The sequence below is a fragment of the Squalius cephalus genome (assembly GCF_949319135.1).
Source record: "Squalius cephalus genome assembly, chromosome: 5".
In the NCBI taxonomy this organism is placed as follows: domain Eukaryota; kingdom Metazoa; phylum Chordata; class Actinopteri; order Cypriniformes; family Leuciscidae; genus Squalius; species Squalius cephalus.
The window spans coordinates 5,352,943-5,376,826 of NC_137126.1; the positions used below are offsets into that span (position 1 = coordinate 5,352,943).

At 40.9% G+C, this 23,884-nt stretch overlaps 1 protein-coding gene across 2 annotated transcripts in view; it reads right to left on the reverse strand.

Moving 5' to 3' along the window:
* LOC307158966 (uncharacterized protein) overlaps positions 1-23,147 on the reverse strand; it is a 36,385-nt gene extending 13,238 nt beyond the window's left edge. Inside the window, exons 1-9 of one of the 2 annotated variants that reach the window (XM_079872006.1) lie at positions 23,054-23,147; positions 20,614-21,191; positions 18,941-19,055; positions 8,770-8,816; positions 8,563-8,679; positions 5,521-5,646; positions 5,250-5,417; positions 4,891-5,012; positions 2,466-2,811 (exon numbers count right to left, since the gene is read on the reverse strand). In XM_079872006.1, coding sequence (XP_079728132.1) covers positions 2,466-2,811; positions 4,891-5,012; positions 5,250-5,417; positions 5,521-5,646; positions 8,563-8,679; positions 8,770-8,816; positions 18,941-19,055; positions 20,614-21,150 — 1,578 coding nt within the window. In that variant the 5' untranslated portion in view covers positions 21,151-21,191; positions 23,054-23,147. The remainder of the gene's footprint in view (positions 1-2,465; positions 2,812-4,890; positions 5,013-5,249; positions 5,418-5,520; positions 5,647-8,562; positions 8,680-8,769; positions 8,817-18,940; positions 19,056-20,613; positions 21,192-23,053) is intronic. The other variant, XM_079872007.1, reaches the window with a different exon arrangement.
* Between the last annotated feature and the right edge of the window lie 737 nt (positions 23,148-23,884).

Here is a 23,884-nt window from a genome sequence, read left to right on the forward strand (position 1 = left end):
GAATAAGAACGAAACTTTCGGTGCCTGACGTTTTTTACCGCCCCCTATAAAACATCTCGCGGCACGAATGATCCAATAATAAAACATCTCCAGTTAACCAGCAGAGCATTCATTTAGTTCGTTTGTTAAATAAGAGACGATCTAGCGCTGAAATGTGTTTTTTAAATCAAGTGATCAAAGTGCTCGTTGCCGCTGCGATCAGTGGCGCGGATACAGTGTTTTCTCTTGGCTCCCACACTGTCTTCACTCGGACGCGCGCTTCAATACGCTGCGGAGATCGATCTATTTATGAGGCGCCGTCTATATGATTATGTGCGCGGAGAGTTTGTGTGTGCGTGCTCGCGTCTCAGATGAGTATGTGCGCGGAGAGTTCCGCGCGTCTCGTGTGTGTAGAGTTTGCGTATGTGTGCGTGAGCATTGTGCATTTCATATGTATTAGTTTGAGCATTCAGCAGTATACATGTATGTGTGACTACCTAGTATATGTGTATGCAAGGGTTTCATATGTGCGTGAATGAAGTTTGATTTAAGCCCTATAGACGGCGCCTCATATCTATTCGTTCTGGTGAAATCTCAAAATATAATGGACACAAAGTGTCCCTGCTTGATATACAACCACTGATGAGCATAATCGGTTTAAATAAATAAATAAATAAATAAATAAAAAAACTACGAATGCGGATTAGAACCCAAAACCTCTGACACGCTTGACTAAAGTTCAAGTTCAGCTGCCAGTGTTCCTCTTCGGGTAAGTCTAGCATTTTAATGCCAACTGCAAATCTTGCATATCAAGTATGAAGTATATCAATATCAAGTATATTTATATGAGGCTATACTGTGTGTGTTAAATATTTCTGCTCAGTGTCAGATATTTCTCTGTTTTGTAAAAGTCATAATATGAGAAGACAAAATTTTTATCTTAACTCAAGTGTTTTGTGCTACATCAGTAGCCTTTTAAAGGGCACAATTTTTCATTTAATCAGAAATCAGAAAATCTTTTTCAGAAAATCACACACACACACACACAGAGGTATTATTTTTTTGATAAAGTGTGTGCGGTTTAGTTTTCTTAAGTACCGTTTCAAGAACCGTTTAAGCACCGGAACCGTTTGAAAAATACCGAGTAGGTACTGGTATCGGATAAAACCCAACCAATACCCAACCCTAGTCAGGATGCAGAGGTGACACTCGGTTCAACTCCACCCCGTTCGGCCATTTTTTGTAGTTTGATAGCAGAGATACGATTATCTAGCAGCACAGAAACTTTTTATTCACACGTTATTAACAAAATGTCAACAACGGAAGACTTGTCCAGCCAGCCTTACATGTTCGAGCCAGAGTCGGAGCCGGAGCGAGATGAAAATGAAGACGACGAACCTGCAGAACAACGTCTTCATATGGATGTATCGCAATGGTGTGTTACTGTATTTACACATGAAACTTTGGTCTTCCGACCTTTTACCACCGTGTCGATTTATTTTGATTAATATGTGCGAGGGAGAGAGAGCAAGACAGCGTCTAGTTTGGAGACGGTGTCTTGTTTACACTTTCGCCTGGCTCCGAAGAGAGAGAGAGTGCGTGCGCGCGACTGGGTCTCTCTCTCTCTGCTCGTTCTTTCAGTTAAACATGCGCCCTGTCACAAGCGCAGCAGTTCATCTACATTAGACGGTGTAATGAAGCGTGTGGGTTACTACATCCAACAACCGAACATTTTAACTTACCCTCTCGTAACTTCTGCATCTTTGAGCTTGGACTACAAAATTGCAGCGAGAAATAAAAATGGCGGATTGCTCGAAGTGTTGGGCTGGAAGTCAATGTCCTTATTTGGCAGTTCCGCTGCAAATACTGTGACGTAATAGTTCACAAAACGTCATAGATAACAGAAAAATCGGAACAGGTTGAAAAATAAGGCCAAAACAGAATATAAAGATATCAACGAAGCACCTGAAGAGAATAATTTCAACTTTTCTGTACTTCTAAACACTCAAAATATACAACAAAATGCATTTAAGGGCTAAAAAAGTGGATTTAGCATATGTCCCCTTTAAACCAGATGCTCTCGGTGGATTGTGTTGGTCATTATGGAAATGATCCGGCTGCGTCTGTGTTCTTAAATTTGCATGTCAGTGGATCACGCGCAGAACACCCACTTTTTTGGAATTGTGCTCTCATGCTAATTTGCCCCGTTTAGTTAATCTGGCCCTAAGAGAGCAAACATGCATTTTACAGTACCGTTCATGTTTGGGGCAAGGCTTCATTTATTGGATGACAAATACATTAAAACTAATAGTGTGAAATATTAATAAATTTTTTCGATCGGAATACATTTTAAATCAAATTGCAAAGCTGAATTTTCAGCATCATTACTGAGATGATCATTGGGGAACAGTGCTTATACTTACTTATTGCTATTTTAATAGCATATTTTAACATGCAAATTTCATGTGGTACAGTGTCAAACTAACCCGTTCGTCTTGATTCTGCTGTGAATCTCTCTCTCTGTTCTCCTCGTCAGCAGTAGTAGCCCCCTCCTCTTCCAACCTTTCCTCCTCTCCCTTTTTTTCCTCCTCCTCGGTGGTAACCGCAGTGTCATCTGTCCCCTCATCAAGCAGCCCAGATTCATCCTCCAGCTGAATTCCCTCCTCATTATCGATCACCTTGTCTTCACTTTCAATTAACTGTTTTTCTTTTTCTGTGGCTTCCTGGTTAGAGCTGTCGCTTTTGTCCTTGTTGCTAGACGTGGACTCGTCTCGTTGTCTGCTGTATTTGCTTGAGTCTAACTTTCTGGACGGAGGCTCAGTACTGTTTTCTCTGAGAGAGAGAGAAAAAACAAAAAGGTTTTCAATTGACATTTTTAAATTAAGCTCTACTGACAGCCTCTGTGATTATCACAGCTGTGGAGGCATGATTCACTTATTTTCATAAATTTCCCACAACACACATCACCTGAAATAAATCTACTAGGTCACCACATTTTGTTTCATGTGAAACTCATTTACAGATTTAGGTATGAATATGAATCATGCATGAATCATTTTTTTTATTTTTTTATTGTTGTTTACAGTAAGGTACTTACAATGAGTCACTGCAACATAATTAAATATTAAAATACAGTTTTAAAAGTGTGCCCACAGGACCTAAACGTTAAACAGTCAAATATTTGCACAAACTGAATGCATGTTTATGAATGCATATAAAACCTTTTGCTCTGAAGGTTTATGCTTAGGTGCTTACACTATCTTTACAAAATATATTTTTTATTTTAAGATTTGGTGAGTGATAACTAGCATGCTATAAATCAAATTTACAAATGAAAAACAACCATCAATTTTTTTTATTTTTTTTTATTTAATTAGGTATTTCATTATTTAACTGACTGAGAATTGTATTCATTTCTTTATTAAAAACACTGGTTAAATTTGAAAAGTATTTTGTTTCTGAAATGAATTAGGACAGTATGTTAATTTTGAAATGTCATAATTTTTAATGCAACTACATTTAGACATTTGATTTAAAGGAAAAGTTTGTGGTTATAAATGTGTTATAGATTTAAAGTAACGCGTCTACTAAACAACTATGTATCACGATTTTAGTGTTGGTCAAAAAGCTCATTTTTATTTTAAATAAAAAAATGTGAAGAGTTGCTTTGTAGGAAGTAATGGACTTTAATCAGAGTAAAAGCTATATGTTTGTTTGTTTATAGTTAAACGCCATGCCAGCTACCCTGTCTATGTTCATGACGTGAAATAAAAAGCTATATATAATTTGATGTGGATGAAATTGAGGCTGTGAAGGACAGATAGAGGTGTTGTTATGGGCGTGCAGACTCAGAGTACGCTAAACATTAGGGCCCATTAGGATGCTCACGAGTTTGCAATTACCGTATTTTTCGGACTATAAGTCGCTCCGGAGTATAAGTCGCATCAGTCAAAAAATGCGTCATGAAGAGGAAAAAAACATATATAAGTCGCACTGGACTATAAGTCGCATTTATTTAGAAATTTATTTCACAAAATCCAAGACCAAGAACAGACATTTAATCAATATAGGCAAGTTATTCAACTACACAGAACAACAGGCTGAATAGGTGTCCGGTGTGTTAATGCAACACATTAACAGTTATTCAGCTACACAATAGCATAAAGAACATATACCTGGGAGGCTGAATAGGCTAAATTAACATAAGCCAGCGAGTCCAACAAGAAATTTACCAGTAAACAACTTCACCAAGCTCCCGCGATCTCATTCCAAATCATTTTCTTCATCCTTGGCGTCGCTTTTGAACAACTCCGCCAACTAGAGCGCCCCCTCGCGGCTGTAGACGGTAATGTTTTCTTTTGGTTCATCTCAGTCTGAATTAATTTTGATATATAAGTCGCACCTGACTATAAGTCGCAGGACCAGCCAAACTATGAAAAAAAGTGCGACTTATAGTCCGGAAAATACGGTAGTTATTTATTTATTTATTTATTTGTATCTTATATACACAAACACATTTAACTAGAGTGTAATAAAAATAAAGAAAAAAAAATCTGTAAATTATAGAACATGATAAATGAATGTGAACTCTCTCTCCTGTCACTTCAAAATACAGCATGCTTGATGTTAATGACGCAAATAAAAACATAATGGATGGAGAGAGACACTTGTCAAAATTAAAAACAAAGCCAAAAGGTAACAACGAAGACCATGTCCTTTTTTGCTCTCCCGGTCATGAGATTTGTCTAGATACTGTCTAAATTGCAGCTGTGCAGAGATAAGGTTATCCGTTTGTGCGTTTAGAAGCTTGTTGTGGTGATCAGTCACTTTGATATATTTGATATTTCTTTATTTTTTCTTTCTGGAATGTAGGAAGGAAAATTCAGGCTCGGGATATCAGAAGTCTCTTACCGCAGGCTGGTGATGTGGGACATGGCTACTTTGACACTTTTGCCTTGAATCCTCAGTGGGTTACTGTAGTAATACTTCACCATGATGTCGGCATCACGCCAGTCAACCATCTCTATCAAAGCCTGAACACACACAACAACAAAATGAACAACCGTGATGAATTTGTATAAGGGCTGACAAAATGAGCACATGAAATCAATTAAACGTTTTTAACACTTGAAAATGTATTGACTCAATATGAGAGTATAATCTATCTGTGAAGGGTCAATATATATATGCAAATATATATCTCACAGAGATCTCAACGTTCATCACAGGTCAGTCTCTTAAGTTTCAATCCATCATAACCTTAACCTTACCTTACAGTCTGTGAACTTTGACTGCCACACCTCCCCAAACATGCCTGCAAGCTCTAGCACTTCATCCTCAATGCCCTCGCCAGGAGGCAAACGCGAAAAACAAACCACAGAAGGTGCATTCGAACGTTTTGTTCGTTTTTGTGAAGGCTCATCAAACTTGGGTGGTGACTGCAAATCAGAAATATGTATAGGAAATCCATGTTAAATGGATAGACTTTTAAACATTGCGAAACTAAGCATATAGGATGTGATTTGTGGGCTTCCTACTCACATGAATGCCTTCCACTGTTGGTGACAAGTAGAGGATGACTCGGTTCTCCTTGATGAAGGCTGGTTTCAACTTGAAGTGACTGACCATATTCTGAGCTTCCTTGTGAGAACTAAACTCCAAAAAACCCTGTTAACCAGCAAACAATATTATTGCAGACCTGTATTCACATGTGCGTATGAGAGTGACTGATTTCTGGAACACAACATGCAGATTTGGAACAATATGACAATATTTCAATTTTGATAAACTAAACTCTAAAGCGTAACTCACCAAAATGCAACCTAGGGTATTTTAGTTAATCTACCCGAGGCGAACATTTGTTTAAAAGCATAATTAGAATGGAAACGCCACTTTTAGGTTTGACCGTATTTTCGTTTTCGGTCAAATTGCCTTTTGAATGGGAGTGCTTGGGGCATTACTATGATAGCATCAAAAATCACTATTTTTAAAATACTAAGAAGGCTCGATACAACATGAAACTTTGCTCGAAGTATCACCAGGGGCTCTACACATGAACTCCAGCATTGAGCACATTGTTTGTGTACACAGAGTTTACTAAAAATAAAGGTTTTGAACAACTCACTGTAGCTGTGTCCGCCCGCATTTTGACAGTCAAAAATAGTCGATCTCCGAATGTGAATGAACTGACTCTGAATTTTAGTATTGCTTCTTATATGAGCATCCTTTTTCAAATACAAGGTCAATATTGATTTTCACTAATGACAAAACAATAAATTATCTGTGAATTTATATGGAACTAAGCTTTAGGAGCTTTCCATCTTTACTCTCCTCCCTGTTACGTCGCATTCGGAGATCGACTATTTTTGACTGTCAAAATGCTGGTGGACACAGCTACTGTGAGTTGTTCAAAATCTTTCTTTTTAGTAAACTCTGTGTACACAAACAATGTTCTCAATGCTCAATTCTCAATGTGTCGAGCCTTCTTAGTGTTTTAAAAATAGTGATTTTGATGCTATCAAAGAAGTGCCCCAAGCACAGGCAATTTACGAAAATACGGTCAAACTTAAAAGTGGCGTTTCCATTCTAATTATGCTTTTAAATGCAAGTTCGCCTCAGGTAGAATAACAAAAAGACCCTAGGTTGTATTTTGGCGAGAGTTACCCTTTAAAAAGGTCTGAAACCCTACAATAAACTTTAACAGAGTTATGGGTGTTGAACATTATAGAGGACAATGTTACCATATGTTAGTTTTAAGTGTAGGAGAAAAATACAGTAGTCAACATTTGAAGTGGATCAAAACCTTTCATCAAAGTTATGCATGAATTTTGAACAATACCCGTTCTTGTCTTAGGACAACTTTGATGAACTTTTTTGATCCACTTCAAATGTTGACTACTGTAGTTAATTTTTTTCTTCATCTTCCGGGTTTAAATTAGTCTTCATGTCAACGTCACAGATGTGACATTTTCTTGTTCTGTAGGTACTTCAAAATATGCCTCAAAAGTTATTAAAGATGCAACAGCGTGTTCATATAGCATGTACGTATGCATTTGTGTAATTTTACAGTCAACTTACAAAACCATGTATAATATATGTATACTGTGTTGCGTGTAATAGTAAATTGCAGTGTGCATTTGTGGGAAGCTTTGATGCTTTTAACTCAATGAGAGCAAAATAAAACTGTCTGAATATGAAGCCATATTGCTGTCTCCCCTCTTCCCGCTCCACTCCGCGGCTAACCACGCCCACTATTGTAGCATTTCTCAAAACTGTGGTGAGAACTGACTAGTGCTAAAAAAAATCACTGTCAATGTTTTTTTTGTTCATCAACTGGAAAAAATCGTTCTGAAAGTGATCCCAACGATATCGTTTCTCTGTGCTGTTATCATTATAGGTGTGGTGTGGATGATTTTTAGAACTTTATCGTTATAGTTATCATCCTTGGTGTGAACAGGCTTCATAATATTACAGGACACAGTAAACATGTCTACTGCTTAAAGAGGCTACATGCAATTTTCTGAAATTTAAACTCGCGACTGACACCTGTGGCCAAAAAACGGAACTGCTCTTCCTTTATGCTCGCGCTCGTACGTGCACACTTCACAAGTCATCCGCTGCAAAGAAGTCAAAATTATGTTTACAGAGGTAAGAACAGTCAAATACATATATTGTTTGAGAAACTAAGTTTGTTTGCAATATATATGACACAACATGAACACGCTTGACGTCATATCCGCAGACAGCGCGCGAAAAATCCGACCCGACAGAAAATAGGAAAAATAGGATACAGGCTTATAGGTGCACCCGCTGTGAGCTGACAAGGTGTCAGTATGCTCATCAGGAGCTGTTTGAGTCATAAATGGTCAAATAAAAAGGCTATTGTTACGTTTATTTTGGGGAAAAAGTTGCATGTAGCCTCTTTAATCACAATACGATAAAGCAATAGTGAGGCAAACACTGGCCCGGATCTACCATACCGGCAATCTGGGCACGTGCCCAGGGGCCCTTGCGCAGAGAGGGGCCCTCCGTAATGGGAGTTTTTTTTTTTTATATAAAAATATAAAGGTGAATGAAAATACCTTATATTTATGAAGGTATATCTCGAGAACCCCTCACTCAATATTCCCCAAACTCTAATTGATCGTAGTGCTGGACAAGGCCTTTTGAACGAGCCCACCCACGATGTTCAACTCGCCCGGGTCCCCGAGGCCTGCCACTCTCGTGTTCGAGCAAGGGTCCCCGTGGGACCTCCTCTCCCGAATTTGAGCTCTCTGGGTCTTCACGTTGCCGAGATACGAGCGATTTTCTTCTATGATCGCGACGTCACCGGCGGACGTCATTTTGAAGCGCACCGGTGGTTTTCGGCCAATATCTCCGTGGAAACACCACCAAAAATTCTGAAATTCTGGTGCCTCCTTTGGAGGGTGTGGTTGTCAGGTAGAGTAGGGGAGGGGGGCCCATGAGCTTCAGTGCCCAGGTGCCTTCGACACCAATTTATTAAGTTCGACACCAAGTTACATGAAATTACTAAATGGTTAATCATTGTGTATGATCCTAAATGTCTTTCTGGTGTGTTATTACCTTTGCTGGGAACACTAGGTGCTTCACAATTGTGCCGAATGGTTTGCCAAGCACTAAAAGCTCCTCCACTGTCACAGCGCCCATAGAAAACTTGGCAACGACCACTCTTGTATTTGGCTGAGGATAATATAGCCACAAGACAAATATTGATTTGACAGCACAAATAATGGAAATTAACATAAAACAGTACCACATCAATAAAATTACCTTAGGAGGGTATAGACGGTCTGATGTGGTGGACATGAACTGATCCCCTTAAAGAGAAAAATCAATTTATCATCACATATTTGCTATTATAAATTTTATACAGTACCTATATTAAAGTGAATAACATGTCTTTCATTAAAATTTAAAGACCCCATGAAATGGCTTGATGAGCCTGTTTTCTTTCATGTGATGATGTATTTCCTATTGAAACAGGAAGTTGGGGAGCAAGATACTGAAGAGCTTGGCTTTTTTTAAATTAGCCAATAGGTTTTAGCTTATGTCACAATCATGAGAGCATTTTAACAGATGTGAAGTAAAAGCCACAAAACCCTTTTCTGGGGTCTTTAATTCGCTTTAATATTTTCCACTTTAAGTGATGAAACTAGTGCTGTCAATCGATTAAAAAAATTAACTAGATTAATCACAATTTTTTTTCTGTGATTAATCGCGTTTAAAAACACTAACGTTTTTATACGTTTTTTTTATGTAATAATTTCACAGTTAATCTCCAAATTAATGTAGAAACAGCATTAAGACAGTATATTTTAAATACTTGTTTAATGTTATGTTTTTATGAATGAAAGCCAGTATCACTGATACTAATACAGATACTGATGTCTCGAAAATTATTTGAAACATTAATTATAGCCATTCAACATTAGAGTAATTGAAAGCTATATATATATTTTTTTTACATTTATTAGGCTTCAAAAATATAACAACTTTTTATGTAAGTGAGCTTTAAACAATCCTCACATAAACCCATAATAAATGTCATATTTACCTGTGGCCACACCTGTCTAACAGGTAGGAAATATACAGAAATTGAATAAAGTTATCAAACAGTCTTCACAGCATAAATTATAAATTAAATTTAGATTACTCCTTATTAAAGCTACAAAGATTATTCAGTCAAAAGCAGTGAGTAATTTTCAAGCGGCAACATTCTGATCTGAAAAATGAAGCCTACCCGGAAGTGCGAAAAACTGCAATACATCGAAAATCCGCTAGGGGCAGGTCCCAAAAGGGAGCAAATGTCCATAGCCCCCATGTTAAAATGTCCGTTTTCACAGCATAAATTCATGTTTTTACAGGTTGGTCCCATGGACTTTTATTGTATTTTTCGATAGCTTCCGAGTGCCTGACAACTGTGAGGGGGGTGAATTTTTTCTATCTCGTTAGTTTAGATCGTATTTAGATATAAAATGTATGACAATAAGGGTGTGGTTAACTTTGATTGACAGCTTGATTGACAGCTCACAAGGCAGCGCCACGGAGAATGACAACATAAGAAGCGCCATTTTTTAATACAGTTGACATATAATACTACTGTTTCTGTATCATGAAATGTAGTTTTAAGAGTTTTTCAGGCGAGAATGTAGTTGTTTAAAGCTCAAATCTGTGGTTTATTTAAAGATTTATGAAAATTTTATCTAGTTGATCCAGCGATGACCGGGCGCTCGGCGTTCATGTACCCCGCCTGGAGCAGACTTTTCTCGGCTAGACGTTCTGAGTTCTCCTTCTAACATTCGTTCGGTATCTCACTATGGGAACGCCTCTGGGCGTGACCGATCGCGGAAGCACCAATTACACAACGTCTGCCAACCGTGGCAGACCAATCGCTGCAGCGATTAGGGAGTCCTACCTCCCTGTATATAAACCGCAGCTACCTGCCGTTTCGTCATTCTCGCTCTCTTCCCCGTGGAAGATTCGGAAGCTGTCCTCAGCAGACTTGGGAATTATTGCTTAACAGTTTCTCGACGGAGCCGAGAGGTAACGTCCCTAACGCAATCAATTCTTAAGTTGTCGAGTGACTTCGTCACTTAAGAGTAAGATAACTAACGTGTCAAGACGAGTTTTCCTGCTCTTAAGTTTTTTTCCTTTTATTTCCGAGTCTTTTTCGGTGCGCTCACCACGCTCCAAAAGAGATAGGAATAAGAGAGCTCTCTAATCGCAGCACAGCTCCGTACTAGTTGTCACGTTGTGGTGTAACTCATCGTACGAAGAGAGTGCTAGCTCTATCATGGCTACTGCGATAGAACCGGAGAGCCCCGGAGGAAAGGGTCGTCCTCCGCACCCGTGTGCTTGTGGAATGTGGATTTCTGCTAGGGATGCACACAGCCTCTGCATCTCCTGTCTGGGCACTAAACACGCTCAGGCAGCGCTGTCCAACCCCGAGGGCTGCCCGCACTGTGCTGCATTCTCGACTAAGATCCGTGAAAGGAGACTTCGCGTGGCAGTCGCGGGAAAATCGGACCCATGCCTCTCTGCTCAACCCAGAGAGGAACCCATGGATTGTCCGCAAACCACTAGCTCATGGGCAGAGATGATGGAGAAAGTGTCACCCGTCCTTCCCCCGCTGTTTGACGACCCGTTAGCGGGAGAGGAAGATGACGATGACGAGGTATTGTCGACCATCCTCGAGGACGAGGATGACGACGAGGAAGATGCCATTCTTCCCCCGATCCAGTCTCGGCCACCGAGTGCACAGGATGAGAGTTCACCCTCCCCTGTACAGGTGGACGCTGATCTAATCGAGGTCTGTCGCAGGGCCGCGGCTAGATTATCCATCGACTGGCCTTCACAACAAGCAGGTCAAGGAGCTGAAAGAGACCTGTATGATGGAAAGAGGCTCCCGTCACGTCTCCCGCCGGCCAGGCAGTTTATTCCAGCCGTCCCGGCCTGTGTGGCGGAGATGAAGAAGTTTTGGGACAAGCCTTTTTCACATCGAGTGCCCGTTAAGGGTTTCTCAAGGCTAGATGTTCAGGGAATGGAGGATCTAGGGATGGCAGATCCTCCCCCTGTGGAAACATCGGTAGCTAATCATCTGCACCCGAGCCGCAGGGCAGCGCTCTCTTCAACCGGAGCCTCACTGCCAGGAAAAACGGAGCGCTTTGCTGCCTCCGTTTTTCAAAAGATCTACAAATCAACTGCACTATCTGTTCGCGCTTTGAACGCGACGTCCCTCCTTACTGCCTATCAAGCGGAGCTGTTAGAGGAGATGGGTCGTCAGCTGGACTCCGGATCTCCCAACCCAGTGCTCTGGGAAGAGATATGCGTCATCGCAGATTTAAACCTGAGCACGTCCCGCGGAGCAGTTCAAAGTTGCGGTCGAAGTATGGGCTTAGCAGTTGTGGGGGAGAGATCGCTGTGGCTGGGTTTGTCAGGACTCTCTGACAAAGAGAAAGTGGAGTTTTTGGATGCCCCTATAGATCCAAAGGCCATGTTCGGCTCGACGGTGACGGCAATGCGTCAGCAGTGTGACCTGCGAAAGAAGGAGGGAGAAGCTTTCCAGGTCTGTCTCCCCAGAAAACCGGCCGATCGGCCTTATCACCCGAACCGGCCGAATTTCAAGCCCTCAGGGAGAGGCGGGCACTCTGCTTATCAGCCTTCCCGCCCCGCGCCACCGCAACAGCAGGGCAACGCGGCTCCGCAGTCAAAGCCCGGTTTCGTTCGGCCAAAACAGTCGTTCGCAGCCGCAGCCGCGAAACACCGACCGGCTGCCCCTCAGGGGAATAAGAAGAGGCGGTCTACCTGATATGCCAGTTCGGCGACAGGAAGGGTTGGGAGACAGCACCCAGGGTTTATCTGTCCCATCCCTTCAGAGCGATTCCTCTCTCCCTCCCGCGGGGAAAAGGAGAAGGAATGCAAGGATAAAATGTGTTCGTGTGGACAGTTCAGAGTTCAGCATGTGCGGGAATGTGGCCAGTTCTCTACCAGTGCCCCCCAAGAGTTTTTCTCCCCCTCCACCTTCGAGGTCTGTTATGGGGGGAGAAGGTCTAACGTTCACAAGCATCCCATCAAAAATAAAGTTTTCTCTGACGCATCCAGGTCAAGGACCGAGGGCGCAGAGTGGGATAAAAAGAGAAAAAGATCACAAAAAATCACAAAAACTATCACAAATGAATACCACTATAACTCCTTCACTGGAGCGGTATTCCCCCCGTTGCCGCTAGAGTGTGCTGCGGCACCTCTAGTGAACAGAGACGGGAAAGGCCCACTCGCTGCTCAGGCAGTGAACTGGTGCGCATGCGCAGTTCATCCCTGGGTACAGACCACTATAGAGAGGGGATACAGGCTTCAATTCGCTGTAAAACCTCCTCTGTTCAATGGAGTGGTAATCTCAGTGGCCAAAGGGGAAGCAGCTCTGGTTTTAGAGGAGGAAATAGCCTCTTTAATGAGAAAAGGAGTGATAAGAGTGATTCCAACGGCAGAGAGCCAGAAGGGTTTCTACTCCCGTTATTTTGTGATTCCCAAAAGAGGGGGGGGGTCTCCGTCCCATTCTGGATTTAAGGGTTCTCAACAGACACCTCAGAAAATACAAATTCAAAATGCTGTCTGTCAAAACGCTGTGCCAAAATATTCGGCAAGGAGACTGGTTCACCTCGGTGGATCTCCAGGACGCATATTTTCACATAGATATTTTTCCTGCGCACAGGAAATATCTGAGGTTCGCCTATCAGGGCACAGCATACGAGTTTACGAGAATTCCGTTTGGCCTGGCTTTAGCCCCCCGAGTATTCAGCAAGTGTGTGGAAGGGGCCCTGACTCCATTAAGGAGATTAGGGCTCAGAGTTTCAGCATATCTAGACGATCTTCTCATCTGCGTGCCGTGCCAACGGCAGGCAGAGAGCGACACACACACACTTGTGACGCATCTGGAGAGATTAGGTTTCAAGATAAACCAGACGAAGAGTTGTCTTTCTCCATCTCGAGAAATAGTCTACTTGGGTCTCAGGCTGGATTCTGTGACGTTCCGAGCTTTCCTATCAGAGGATCGCATCAAGACGATTCACAGCTGCCTCTCCCTTTTTCAAATAGGGAGATCAGTCTCGTTCAGGATGTGTCTTCGGCTACTAGGTCTGATGGCCTCATCTGTGTCAGTGGTTCCCCTGGGACTACTGCGAATGAGAGATTTTCAGAACTGGACAGCGTCACAAGGCATTCGCCCCAAGAGCCGCCTCAACCGCAGAGTGCGGGTCTCACCAGAATGCGCGAGCGCTCTCCGTTATTGGAGAGTCCCATCTTTTCTCAGGACAGGATGCCCTCTAGGTCCTATTATACTGAGAAAAGTGGTGACGACGGATGCATCTCTCACAGGCTGGGGCGCAGTGTTCGAGGGCAGAACAGTGAGAGGAGTTTGGTCTCCGGTACTGAGAGAGAGGCACATCAATTTTCTAGAGCTATTGACAGTGTTTCTAGCTCTGAGACATTTTGTGCATTTTCTCAAGAGTCATCACGTATTGGTCAGGACAGACAATACAACGGTGATTGCCTACATAAATCGGCAGGGAGGGGTTCGTTCTCACATGCTTCACAGGTTAGCGGAGAAACTAATAACGTGGAGCAGCAGGTCTCTCCTCTCATTACGCGCGACGCATGTCCCGGGAATAATGAACAGAGGAGCGGATCTACTATCCAGGGGGAATCCTCTGTACGGGGAGTGGAGACTCCACCCCCAGGTGGTCCTCAGGTTATGGGAGATATTCGGCCAGGCTGCCGTAGATCTCTACGCATCGCGCGAAGACGCACACTGTCCCCTGTTCTTCTCCCTGGCCGGCGACGATGCACCATTGGGTGTGGATGCGCTAGCCCACGAGTGGCCAGACGTGTTGCTGTACGCGTTCCCGCCGTTGAGCTTGATCGAGCCGACATTACGGAGGGTTCGGGAACGCAGACATGTGATGATTCTGATCGCGCCTTACTGGCCGGGGAGACTGTGGGTGGCGGAGATTGCGCAACTGCTCTACGACCGGCCATGGCCGTTACCAGTGCGCAGGGATCTTCTCTCACAAGCACGGGGGGAAATTTTCCATCCCTCCCCTCAGAAACTAGCTCTCTGGGCCTGGCCCGTGAGAGGGTGAATCTGAGCACAGCCGGATTACCTCCGAGGGTTATTGAGACGATTCAGAACGCGAGGGCTGCCTCGACGCGTTCTTTATATAATCTCAAATGGGGAGTTTTCGAGGAATGGTGCGCAGAGAAGAACATTGTTTCTTTCCTGTGTTCTGTTTCGGACGTGCTGTGTTTCCTTCAGGACCTCCTGGATAAAGGCAGGGCTTTTTCCACGGTTAAGGTTTATCTGTCCGCTATCTCGGCATGTCATGTGGGTTTTGATTCAGGCACTATGGGTCAACACCCCCTGGTCTGTAGATTCATGAGAGGTGCACGCAGATTGCACCCAGTATCTAAGCCAATGGTCCCACTATGGGATTTGTCCGTGGTCCTGAACGCGCTCTCTAAACCCCCTTTCGAGCCCATTGATAAGATGGACTTAAAACTGCTCGCTTTAAAGACGGCTCTACTACTCGCTCTGACAACAGCAAAGAGGGTGAGTGAGCTGCATGCTTTATCAGTTCACCCCTCATGTATGGAGTTCGCTCCGGGTGGTCTAAGAGTACTTTTTAGAACTAACCCGGCGTTCGTGCCTAAGGTCTACGATCACGCGGATAGGATAAAACCTGTGGACTTGTTGGCTTTTCACCCACCTCCTTTTTCATCTACAGAGGAGGAGAGGCTAAACTGTTTATGTCCGGTTCGTACGCTGTATATGTATGTACAGAGAACCCGCACATTGCGTAAGAGCAATCAGCTGTTCGTCTCGTGGGCTGACGCTTACAAGGGAAAACCTATCTCCCGTCAATGTCTTTCCCACTGGGTGGTAGAGGCTATCGTGTTATGTTACAATAGCATGAATTTAGAGCCCCCAGTAGGTCTACGAGCGCATTCTACTCGAGGAATGTCTACGTCCTGGGCTCTATTTAAAGGTATTTCGATTCAAGAAATTTGCGCGGCAGCCAGCTGGTCCTCTCCGCACACATTTATTCGTTTCTATAGACTGGATGTAACAGAACCCTCTCTGGCACACTCAGTTCTGGGAGTGAGTAGTCAGGTGGTATAGGATGGTTCTCTAAGAACGGATTTTCTCAGATTATTCTGTTTCTCGTCTGGGTCAGTGATGCTGAGTTACTGGTATAACTGCACTTTTACCCTCTCGTCTTCAGTCTGCTTCGTCAGCATATCAGCAATACGGGAGTTGTCTATATCCCATAGTGAGATACCGAACGAATGTTAGAAAGAGAACGATTAGGTTACTGACGTAACCCAGGTTCTCTGATAACATGAAGTGAGGTATCTCACAACATTGCCCTCCTTGCCTTTTCGCACGGAGAAGAGATATGCGGAGAATGACGAAACGGCAGGTAGCTGCGGTTTATATACAGGGAGGTAGGACTCCCTAATCGCTGCAGCGATTGGTCTGCCACGGTTGGCAGACGTTGTGTAATTGGTGCTTCCGCGATCGGTCACGCCCAGAGGCGTTCCCATAGTGAGATACCTCACTTCATGTTATCAGAGAACCTGGGTTACGTCAGTAACCTAATCGGTTTGCCGCCAATGCCGTGGACTCTGGCGTCTCTGTAGTGGTTAAACATGAAATATAATTCGTCTTGTGTATATCTAATGGGCGATTTTTGGTCTCGTGAATCTATAATTTTTTCCCTGGGCAATCGTTTTGGCTGAGGGAAAGTTTCATAACTTTATAAGCCATTTAACTTTACCGTTGCATGGTTAGACTAGAGCGCTGACTTTCTGTTTGACTGAATTGTTTGCTTTATTTGTATAGCTTCTTATATCTTTTACTTATACTTTTATAATGGCTAATATTGATAAAACTGAAATTTAACAAAAAGAGACTAGGTTGAGGTTTGTCATTTTAAATTTTAATACAACGAAGATGATCTAATTTTGTTTACTGCAAAATCTGTTGTTTAGTACAAATGCACATATTGCCTGGACCATAAAATGTTTAATATTTTTATATTATATTTAAAATGAAAAGAGGCAGGTTTGTGTTTTATATTTTGTTTTGTTTCATAAATAGGCAAACGTTATGTGCAGTTGAATATAATCAATACGCGTTGCCTGAACCACATTTGTGTGGCTATAATGTTTAAGATTTCTTTAAATGAAAACGAAAAGAGTTAGTGTGGTGTTTTATAACATATTTCGTTGCCTAAAATATACACCGAGATAACCGGAGTAGCAGAGCGAGCTGAGTGACGCGCGCTGGGTCAGAAGGTGGGCGGGGTTAGGATTTCCCAAGATTTTCCAAGATGGCGCCGCCCATACCCCCCATAAACGGCTTCAAACCCGTTCTTCAGAAAGTCTATGGGTGACGTCACAGACGCTTTGTCCATATTTTTTACAGTCTATGGTAATTTTCCGTGTTACCTTTGTTCTTTGATTAACTTTAATGACAGACAGCATTAGTGGCTGCTGTGACTTTAAGACCTGCAGCTGCTGCACATCACGTGGATCTCACACGCGTCCCATTTTCTCACAACTCTTCACGTTCATTTAAGACTTTATTTAAAGGGGTCATGAACTGGATTGTTTTATTATTTTATAATGTTTCCTGGGGTGCCCTTATAATGTTAGTATGATTTTTACATCAAAAATTGTCATAATTTATAAATAAAAGCCATTTTTCCAAGCCTGATTTCTGCCTCAGATTTGAACGCTCCGTTTTAAGGGGCGTGTCTGCTGTGAGACTGCAGTGCAAACGCCCATTGCTGTGATTGGCTGACATGCTTGCATATTAAATAGCTAGTATTACATGAACTCTCTCGAAAACTTTTACTACGTTTTTACTATTACAGCTATCGAGATGAACAAATCGTGAAAAGTATCGTTTAAAGCATTATATTTAAATCTATTACATCACATGAAAGGTTGCAGCATGATAGGCACTGACTGAGCAGATGACAGTCTGTTGATCGCGTGAATAAAGATCTTATCATTGCAACGCAATTTTTGCACTCTCACAAATGCTTACACCAAATCACAATGTAAACACGATGTGAATACACAGTAAGAGCTTCGTTGTGTAGTGTAACAGTGTCATTATTTCATCACGAGTTTGGTAAGTGTCCAGATAAGCTCTCGCGGCTCGCGCTGTGCTGTTTGATTGACAGCTTGGGCGAATGGAAAGGGATCGTTCTTTGATCGCTTTCTGTATATAATTTAATAACAGTTTAAAAAGGATTATTTTCATAATACTACGAGAAATTATGTGAAGTTGATCGTTTAGTCACTGATGCATAAACAGTATTGAATGATTTTAAGAGAATCTGAACTTGAATAATTACACAGAAATCACTGATCGCAGATCAGGCATTAGAATACACATGGTTACTTACATGTTGCTGGCAGATCCGTGTCGGGAAATTGTGATTGACTGATTTAATAAAGTTTAACCATGCTGGAATCCGAAGGAAGCTTATGCAGACTGTCTTCTTCCACAAACAGGCGCTGCACAATATTTAGTAAACAGCATGTTTATTGCTTGGAAGTAGCTCGATCCGGTTTAGCAATCATCATGTCGTCCTATGTTATTTAGCATGTTTGGGCGAATCGGTGGGCGGGGCTAAACAGGCCGTGTTGAAGTAGGCGTTGATCTTCTTTTGTGGAGGCGGTGTTTTATCCTCTTTGACGTCATAGTTCCCCACTTTGAAAAACGAGTCGTTTGCTGAGCCTGATGTCTATAAAAGCTTTTATTGGACTAACAAGGTAGTTTTCAGTTCTGAAACTTACAGGATATTATTATAGTATGATGATCTCTTATATGTCAAAAGCTCAAGGAAATTTTGATTTCTCAGTTCATCACCCCTTTAACTTATTTAAGGATGCTCTTATGAGAATACTCGACAAAACGGGCATTTTAGCATAATTGTGTGTTACTGTTTGTTCAAGCGCGAAAGAGAACTCGATACTTGTGCACGTCTTTCTGTGTACACGCGCGTGTGTGTGTGTGTGTGTGTGTGTGTGTGTGTGTGTGTAAGGAGATTCACAGGCAGCACGTTCTCTTTTGTCTTGTCGCTTGAATGGTTTTAAAGCATTTGCATGAATAAGAGTGGGATCATAATGTAACGCTATCCAAAGGATGACAGAAAAAACGGATGCTGTGTTAATTGCGTTAAATATTTTTTACGCGTTAAACTGAATTTTTTTATCACATCTGCTAACGTGTTAACGTTGACAGCACTAGATGAAACATAACTAATTCACTTATTAATAATTTTAACGTGACAATGATTTACACACACAAAAAAAACCCATTATTTTTCTTTGTGGAAGCAACATTATCAAATATAGAAACAACACTCCTTACACATGACAGGGTCAGCGCTGTAGGGTCTTTTAGAGGGAAATGAGCGGGAAATTCGTGGAGAGGACTGCGATTCATGCGATTTGTGGCGGAATCCTAATAGATGTTCATTCCATGTCTGAAAGTAAAAACAAAAACAAAAAACAGAGCACTTGAAATGATTATGAATGATATGACGGATTATGATCATTTCAAATCAGTTGTAAAACACATTGTTGTAAAAAATAAATACAAATATCAAATCAAATACAAGCTTATATTATTATGGTTGACTTTGCAAGAGGTGAACAGAATAACCAAAATTATACATAAGAGTATATTTATCCATCTGGTAATGCCCATATTTCAATTATTAATCAATTACTTTAGTATAATAAGAAGATTGATGTCTTTTGATTATTTTCTCTTATTTGAACTTGTTGGATGCAAACTCAAAGCTGGAGTTAAAAAATAAAACTTTCTTGAAACTCTGAATAGATAAATCACATCTGAAGCCTTAAAATAGCCATAAACAATAAATCTCAGGGGTGTGAATCGGCAGAGGCCCCCAATACAATATTATTGAGATTTTAAACATTTTGCAATATGCTGAGTATTGTGATAACACATTATGATATAGTGAAATGTATAACTTTTCAATTGCAAATGTCTGTGAAATGAAAGTCTGTTCATTTCACACCTTCATATCTATCTTCCTCTGTCAATATTTTCCTTCCTCGTATTTTAGACTTTTTTTAATAGAAATTACAGTTGTCATATAAAAATATTTTCACACTCAACTCATTAGTTTTTACACTAAATATTGTTTTAAGCAGTTTTACAAAGAACATCCTTACAAACGCCCCAATGAACAAGTCGAAGATGACAGTATTCAGTTATGAAATGTAATTAATGTGCTGAATCATATTTATATGGTTGCTATAATTGAAAATACATAAATTTGCCATTAACATCATATAACTTGGTCGCTAGACGGCGTTATAGAGTTATTTTTCGCTACAATACTCACTCGCTGAAATTCACTCCCTGAAAATATAGATACAATATCCCCATGCAAAAGAGTATGGAGTGTAGTATGAAAATCTGTATGGATTTTTAATAATTCTATGAGGGCACAGTAAATAAACTCCACTTTATGTTGTGCCTTAATAGCTTCATTCTTGTCTTGTCTTGTCTGGGACACTTTCAGTATTTTCACATTCCTCCACTTCCCAATATATTAATGTCAGAGTATTTTTATTCAATATATATTAAACAACAGTAGCAGCAGTATTATGATGAAGCTGTGAGAAGCATCTGAGAAAGTCTTGTGGCGCACTGAGCGGTGACTGTAAAGTCAGGGGATTTCCATCAAACAACAGACGGCTGTGAAAGACCAAAGATATCAAACCATTATTAAGAGGCGTGAAATACATGTCTCTTGGAGGTATCTTGCCTCTGGGAAAGGGCTGACTGTCCTTGGAAAATATATCAAACTGGCAGGATTCCACAATTAAACAGAAAGATGAGAGGAGTAAGATCTAATTGTGGGAAACAGGTGGGGTGAATCTTACAAAAAGAATGGGCTAAATTCCTTATGGAGGACACCGTGTAGAGTGTTTTTACAATATTTTCTAATCTATTCTGGGTGTTTTTGATGTTTTTATGTATTTTGCTTCATCGTGGCACTCACTTACCTTTATGGAATTCAGTTTACAATTGCAAAGAGAGCAGTTGTGTGGGAAAACCGTTGGGGTGTCGCCAAACTCTGTCTCGCCAGCCACGTGATCCCCACTTTGACTTTCTCGGGATGACTTCCTGTATCTTCCTGTGTCCTCCTTTCTTCCTCCCGCGTACCTCTCGCCCTTCCTATTACCCTCCCCTTTGCCGTGATGCTCATGCTCATGGCTCCCGTGGCTCCCAGAGCGCCTCGCTGAGATGGAAGACAAGGGGCTTTTGCGTCGGTCACTGCTGCATCTCTCGGGTGTGTTCAGCTTGTCCTGTGACTTGCCTCTGTGGTCAGTGTCTGTGGTAGATGATGTTTTATGGGCTCTTTTCGCTTTGAGCTGCATAATCAGATAAGGGAGGGTCTCAACGCTGATTTCACTCTCTGGAATCTGAGCAAGCGCATCCACATCTTCTGACGACAGGCCGAGTGCCGCGTACAGGCTCGACGCGCCTACAGTCTCGGCTCCACTTGTGTTTTCACTGGCACCACCATCTAACACATCCATCGTCAAGCCTTTACAGACAGCAGAGGGAGTCAAGCAGTCATCTGAGAATTCACAGTCAGAATGAAAAGGGAAATTAATGAAGTTTGATTATGGATGTGGTAATAAACAACTGTTTCAAAAACTGAGCAAATGAAATCACTGAAATGGAACCAGAGATTTTTTTTATCTGCTTTTCTGACAATAAAAATTCATTATACTTCAACAATACATGACATGGCTGATATTATTATTATTATATAACATTGAGATTATTCTTAACAACATCATGGCGAAATAACTTTTCGCCAGCAGATTTTAAACAAATAATGGACAATTAAGAAACTCGAAGGCAGGTGTTGGTGATCAACACAGTCTCCATGTGAAAAAGAAGTGCACTTAGTTTTATTCAATCTGCACTTGAAGTGTACTCAAAATCTTGAGCATTTAACTTCACTATGCTGCTATATGGCAGTTTTATTTTAAAGCACATTTTAAATAATTGTTTTAATAATCTGTTGTCGTGCTTTAAAGAAGTACACTTATTTTGATCTGTTGACTAAAGCACATGTAAAGTACTTTAAAATACATTTGAATGTACTAAATTGCAACTTAATCATTACACATGTGTAATTACAATTCTATTTAAATGCATGACATACAAGTTTAAATAAAAATAACTTTGAACATACTTTAGTTTACCATAAATGCTTGTCAGTACACTTATAGTAACCATATTGCAAAGACAATAAAAGTAATTATTATGAATGATTACATATAAAGATGTACTTGAGTGGGTAAAAAAAAAATCTAAAGTTCAGCTAACTGCATATAATATAAATTTAAACTATAATACAATTACTTTTAATTGCAATTAACATGCAGTTAAGTGTCTGAAAATGTGACAATTAGTTTGCACTTAAATACATATATTTTTAAATGTCTAAATGTATGAGGTCACTCTTCCGCCAGAACTTGACTCGCATATGGCCGTTTGGGGAAGCCAGTGATTATATTTTAAATAGTTATAATTATGAATATTTTTCTTACAAAATCACACCGCTTTGCTTCAGAAGGCCTTTGTTAACCCACTGGAGTCGTATGGACTACTTTTATGATGAATGGATGTGCTTTTTTGGGGCTTCAAAACAAAAGGTACCATTGACTCCCATTGTAAAGCCTGGAAGAGCCAGGATATTTTGTTTTAATATAACTCCGATTGTGTTTGGCTGAAAGAAGAAAGTCATAGGCTATACAATACATCTAGGATGGCCTGAGGGTGAGTAAACTATGAGATCATTTTCATTTTCGAGTGAACTTACCCTTTAAATTATAGCACTGTACACATGCTAACATACAATATTTACACATTCACACAAATGTTTGAAACCAAATTACCTTCTATTATAAACGATTCACATGATGGTGGTTAAGAAACACAAGATCGAGACAATGCTTATGTTAACTAACGTTACTAGACAACGGTTATAAGTCAATGTAGATAAAATCACGGTTTAATTTAACAGTTCTAGCTGACTCGACATATCTTATGTTTCAATGTAGTTTTTTTACATGACAAAAAAATCAAAACATGACCGTACCCACCCTCCTCATGACAACAGCTAGCCCCATAGCTAACCCAAAGCTAAACATGAAGTTTGCCAAAAGCTTCTTCACAGAAACTAAAGGAGCATCTTCACAACATGATAACATTTGTCAGGTATTCTCTTTTAGATGTAAACACGAGCATTAAAGCTGTCGCACGCTGATAAATAACTAACGTTACCGGTGGTAACTTCGCGAAATGGCTTGGTTAACTTTGGCACTGTTGGTTTTTTCAACACCTATAACTAATAAACCGACCATAACAGGACATTCTGGAATTGCTCTAACACGAGAAAAGAAAACAAATAGTTTTAATAATTACCAAAATGTCCGTCAAGGAGCGCTCCTTGTTCAATTTGTAAATACTGAAAGGATCCCTGGATTTCTTCTTCTGAAATGTGTTGGTCGCAATTCACGCAAATGGTACAAATAGCGCCACCTATCGCTCTGAAGCAAGAAGCGCGTGCACGGCAAAACAAAGATATATGGGCACCAGTCACCAAAACACGATGGCGATGGAGTTTATAGAGTAAGTTAAGCTTTATTTTAAAAGCATTTCCACCTTTATTTCACCTAGTAGTGTTGCTTTTACACTATTTGCTTCTTGAAATAAAGGCTCCATGGAACCAAAAGGTGTTTTACCATCGATATTAATGGGGTGCTTCTCAGTACCCCATCAGTACTGATGCTTCCTCGTTTCAATTCTCTGAAGAAACTGTAAAGAGGACAGAGGGAGCACGAGTTTGAGTATAGATACACAGGTGCATCATGCAAGGACATGTTCCTATCCAAATTCAGAGACTACTGAATTGTCTAGCAATAATTTTGATCAAATAATTCTATCTATCTATCTATCTATCTATCTCTATATATATATATACACACACACACTGTATATATTGTGTATTATTTAACCTTTATTTTGCTGGAAAAAGTCTCATTGAGATTAAAGGGTTAGTACACTTAAAAATGATTCTGTCATTAATTACTCACCCTCTTGTCGTTCCAAACTCGTAAGACTTTCGTTCATCTTCAGAACACAAATTAAGATCTTTTTGATGAAATCTGAGAGCTTTCTGTCCCTCCATTGACAGCTATGCAACTACCATGCTTCAAAGAGTTCATAAAGAGATTGTAAAACTAATCCATATGA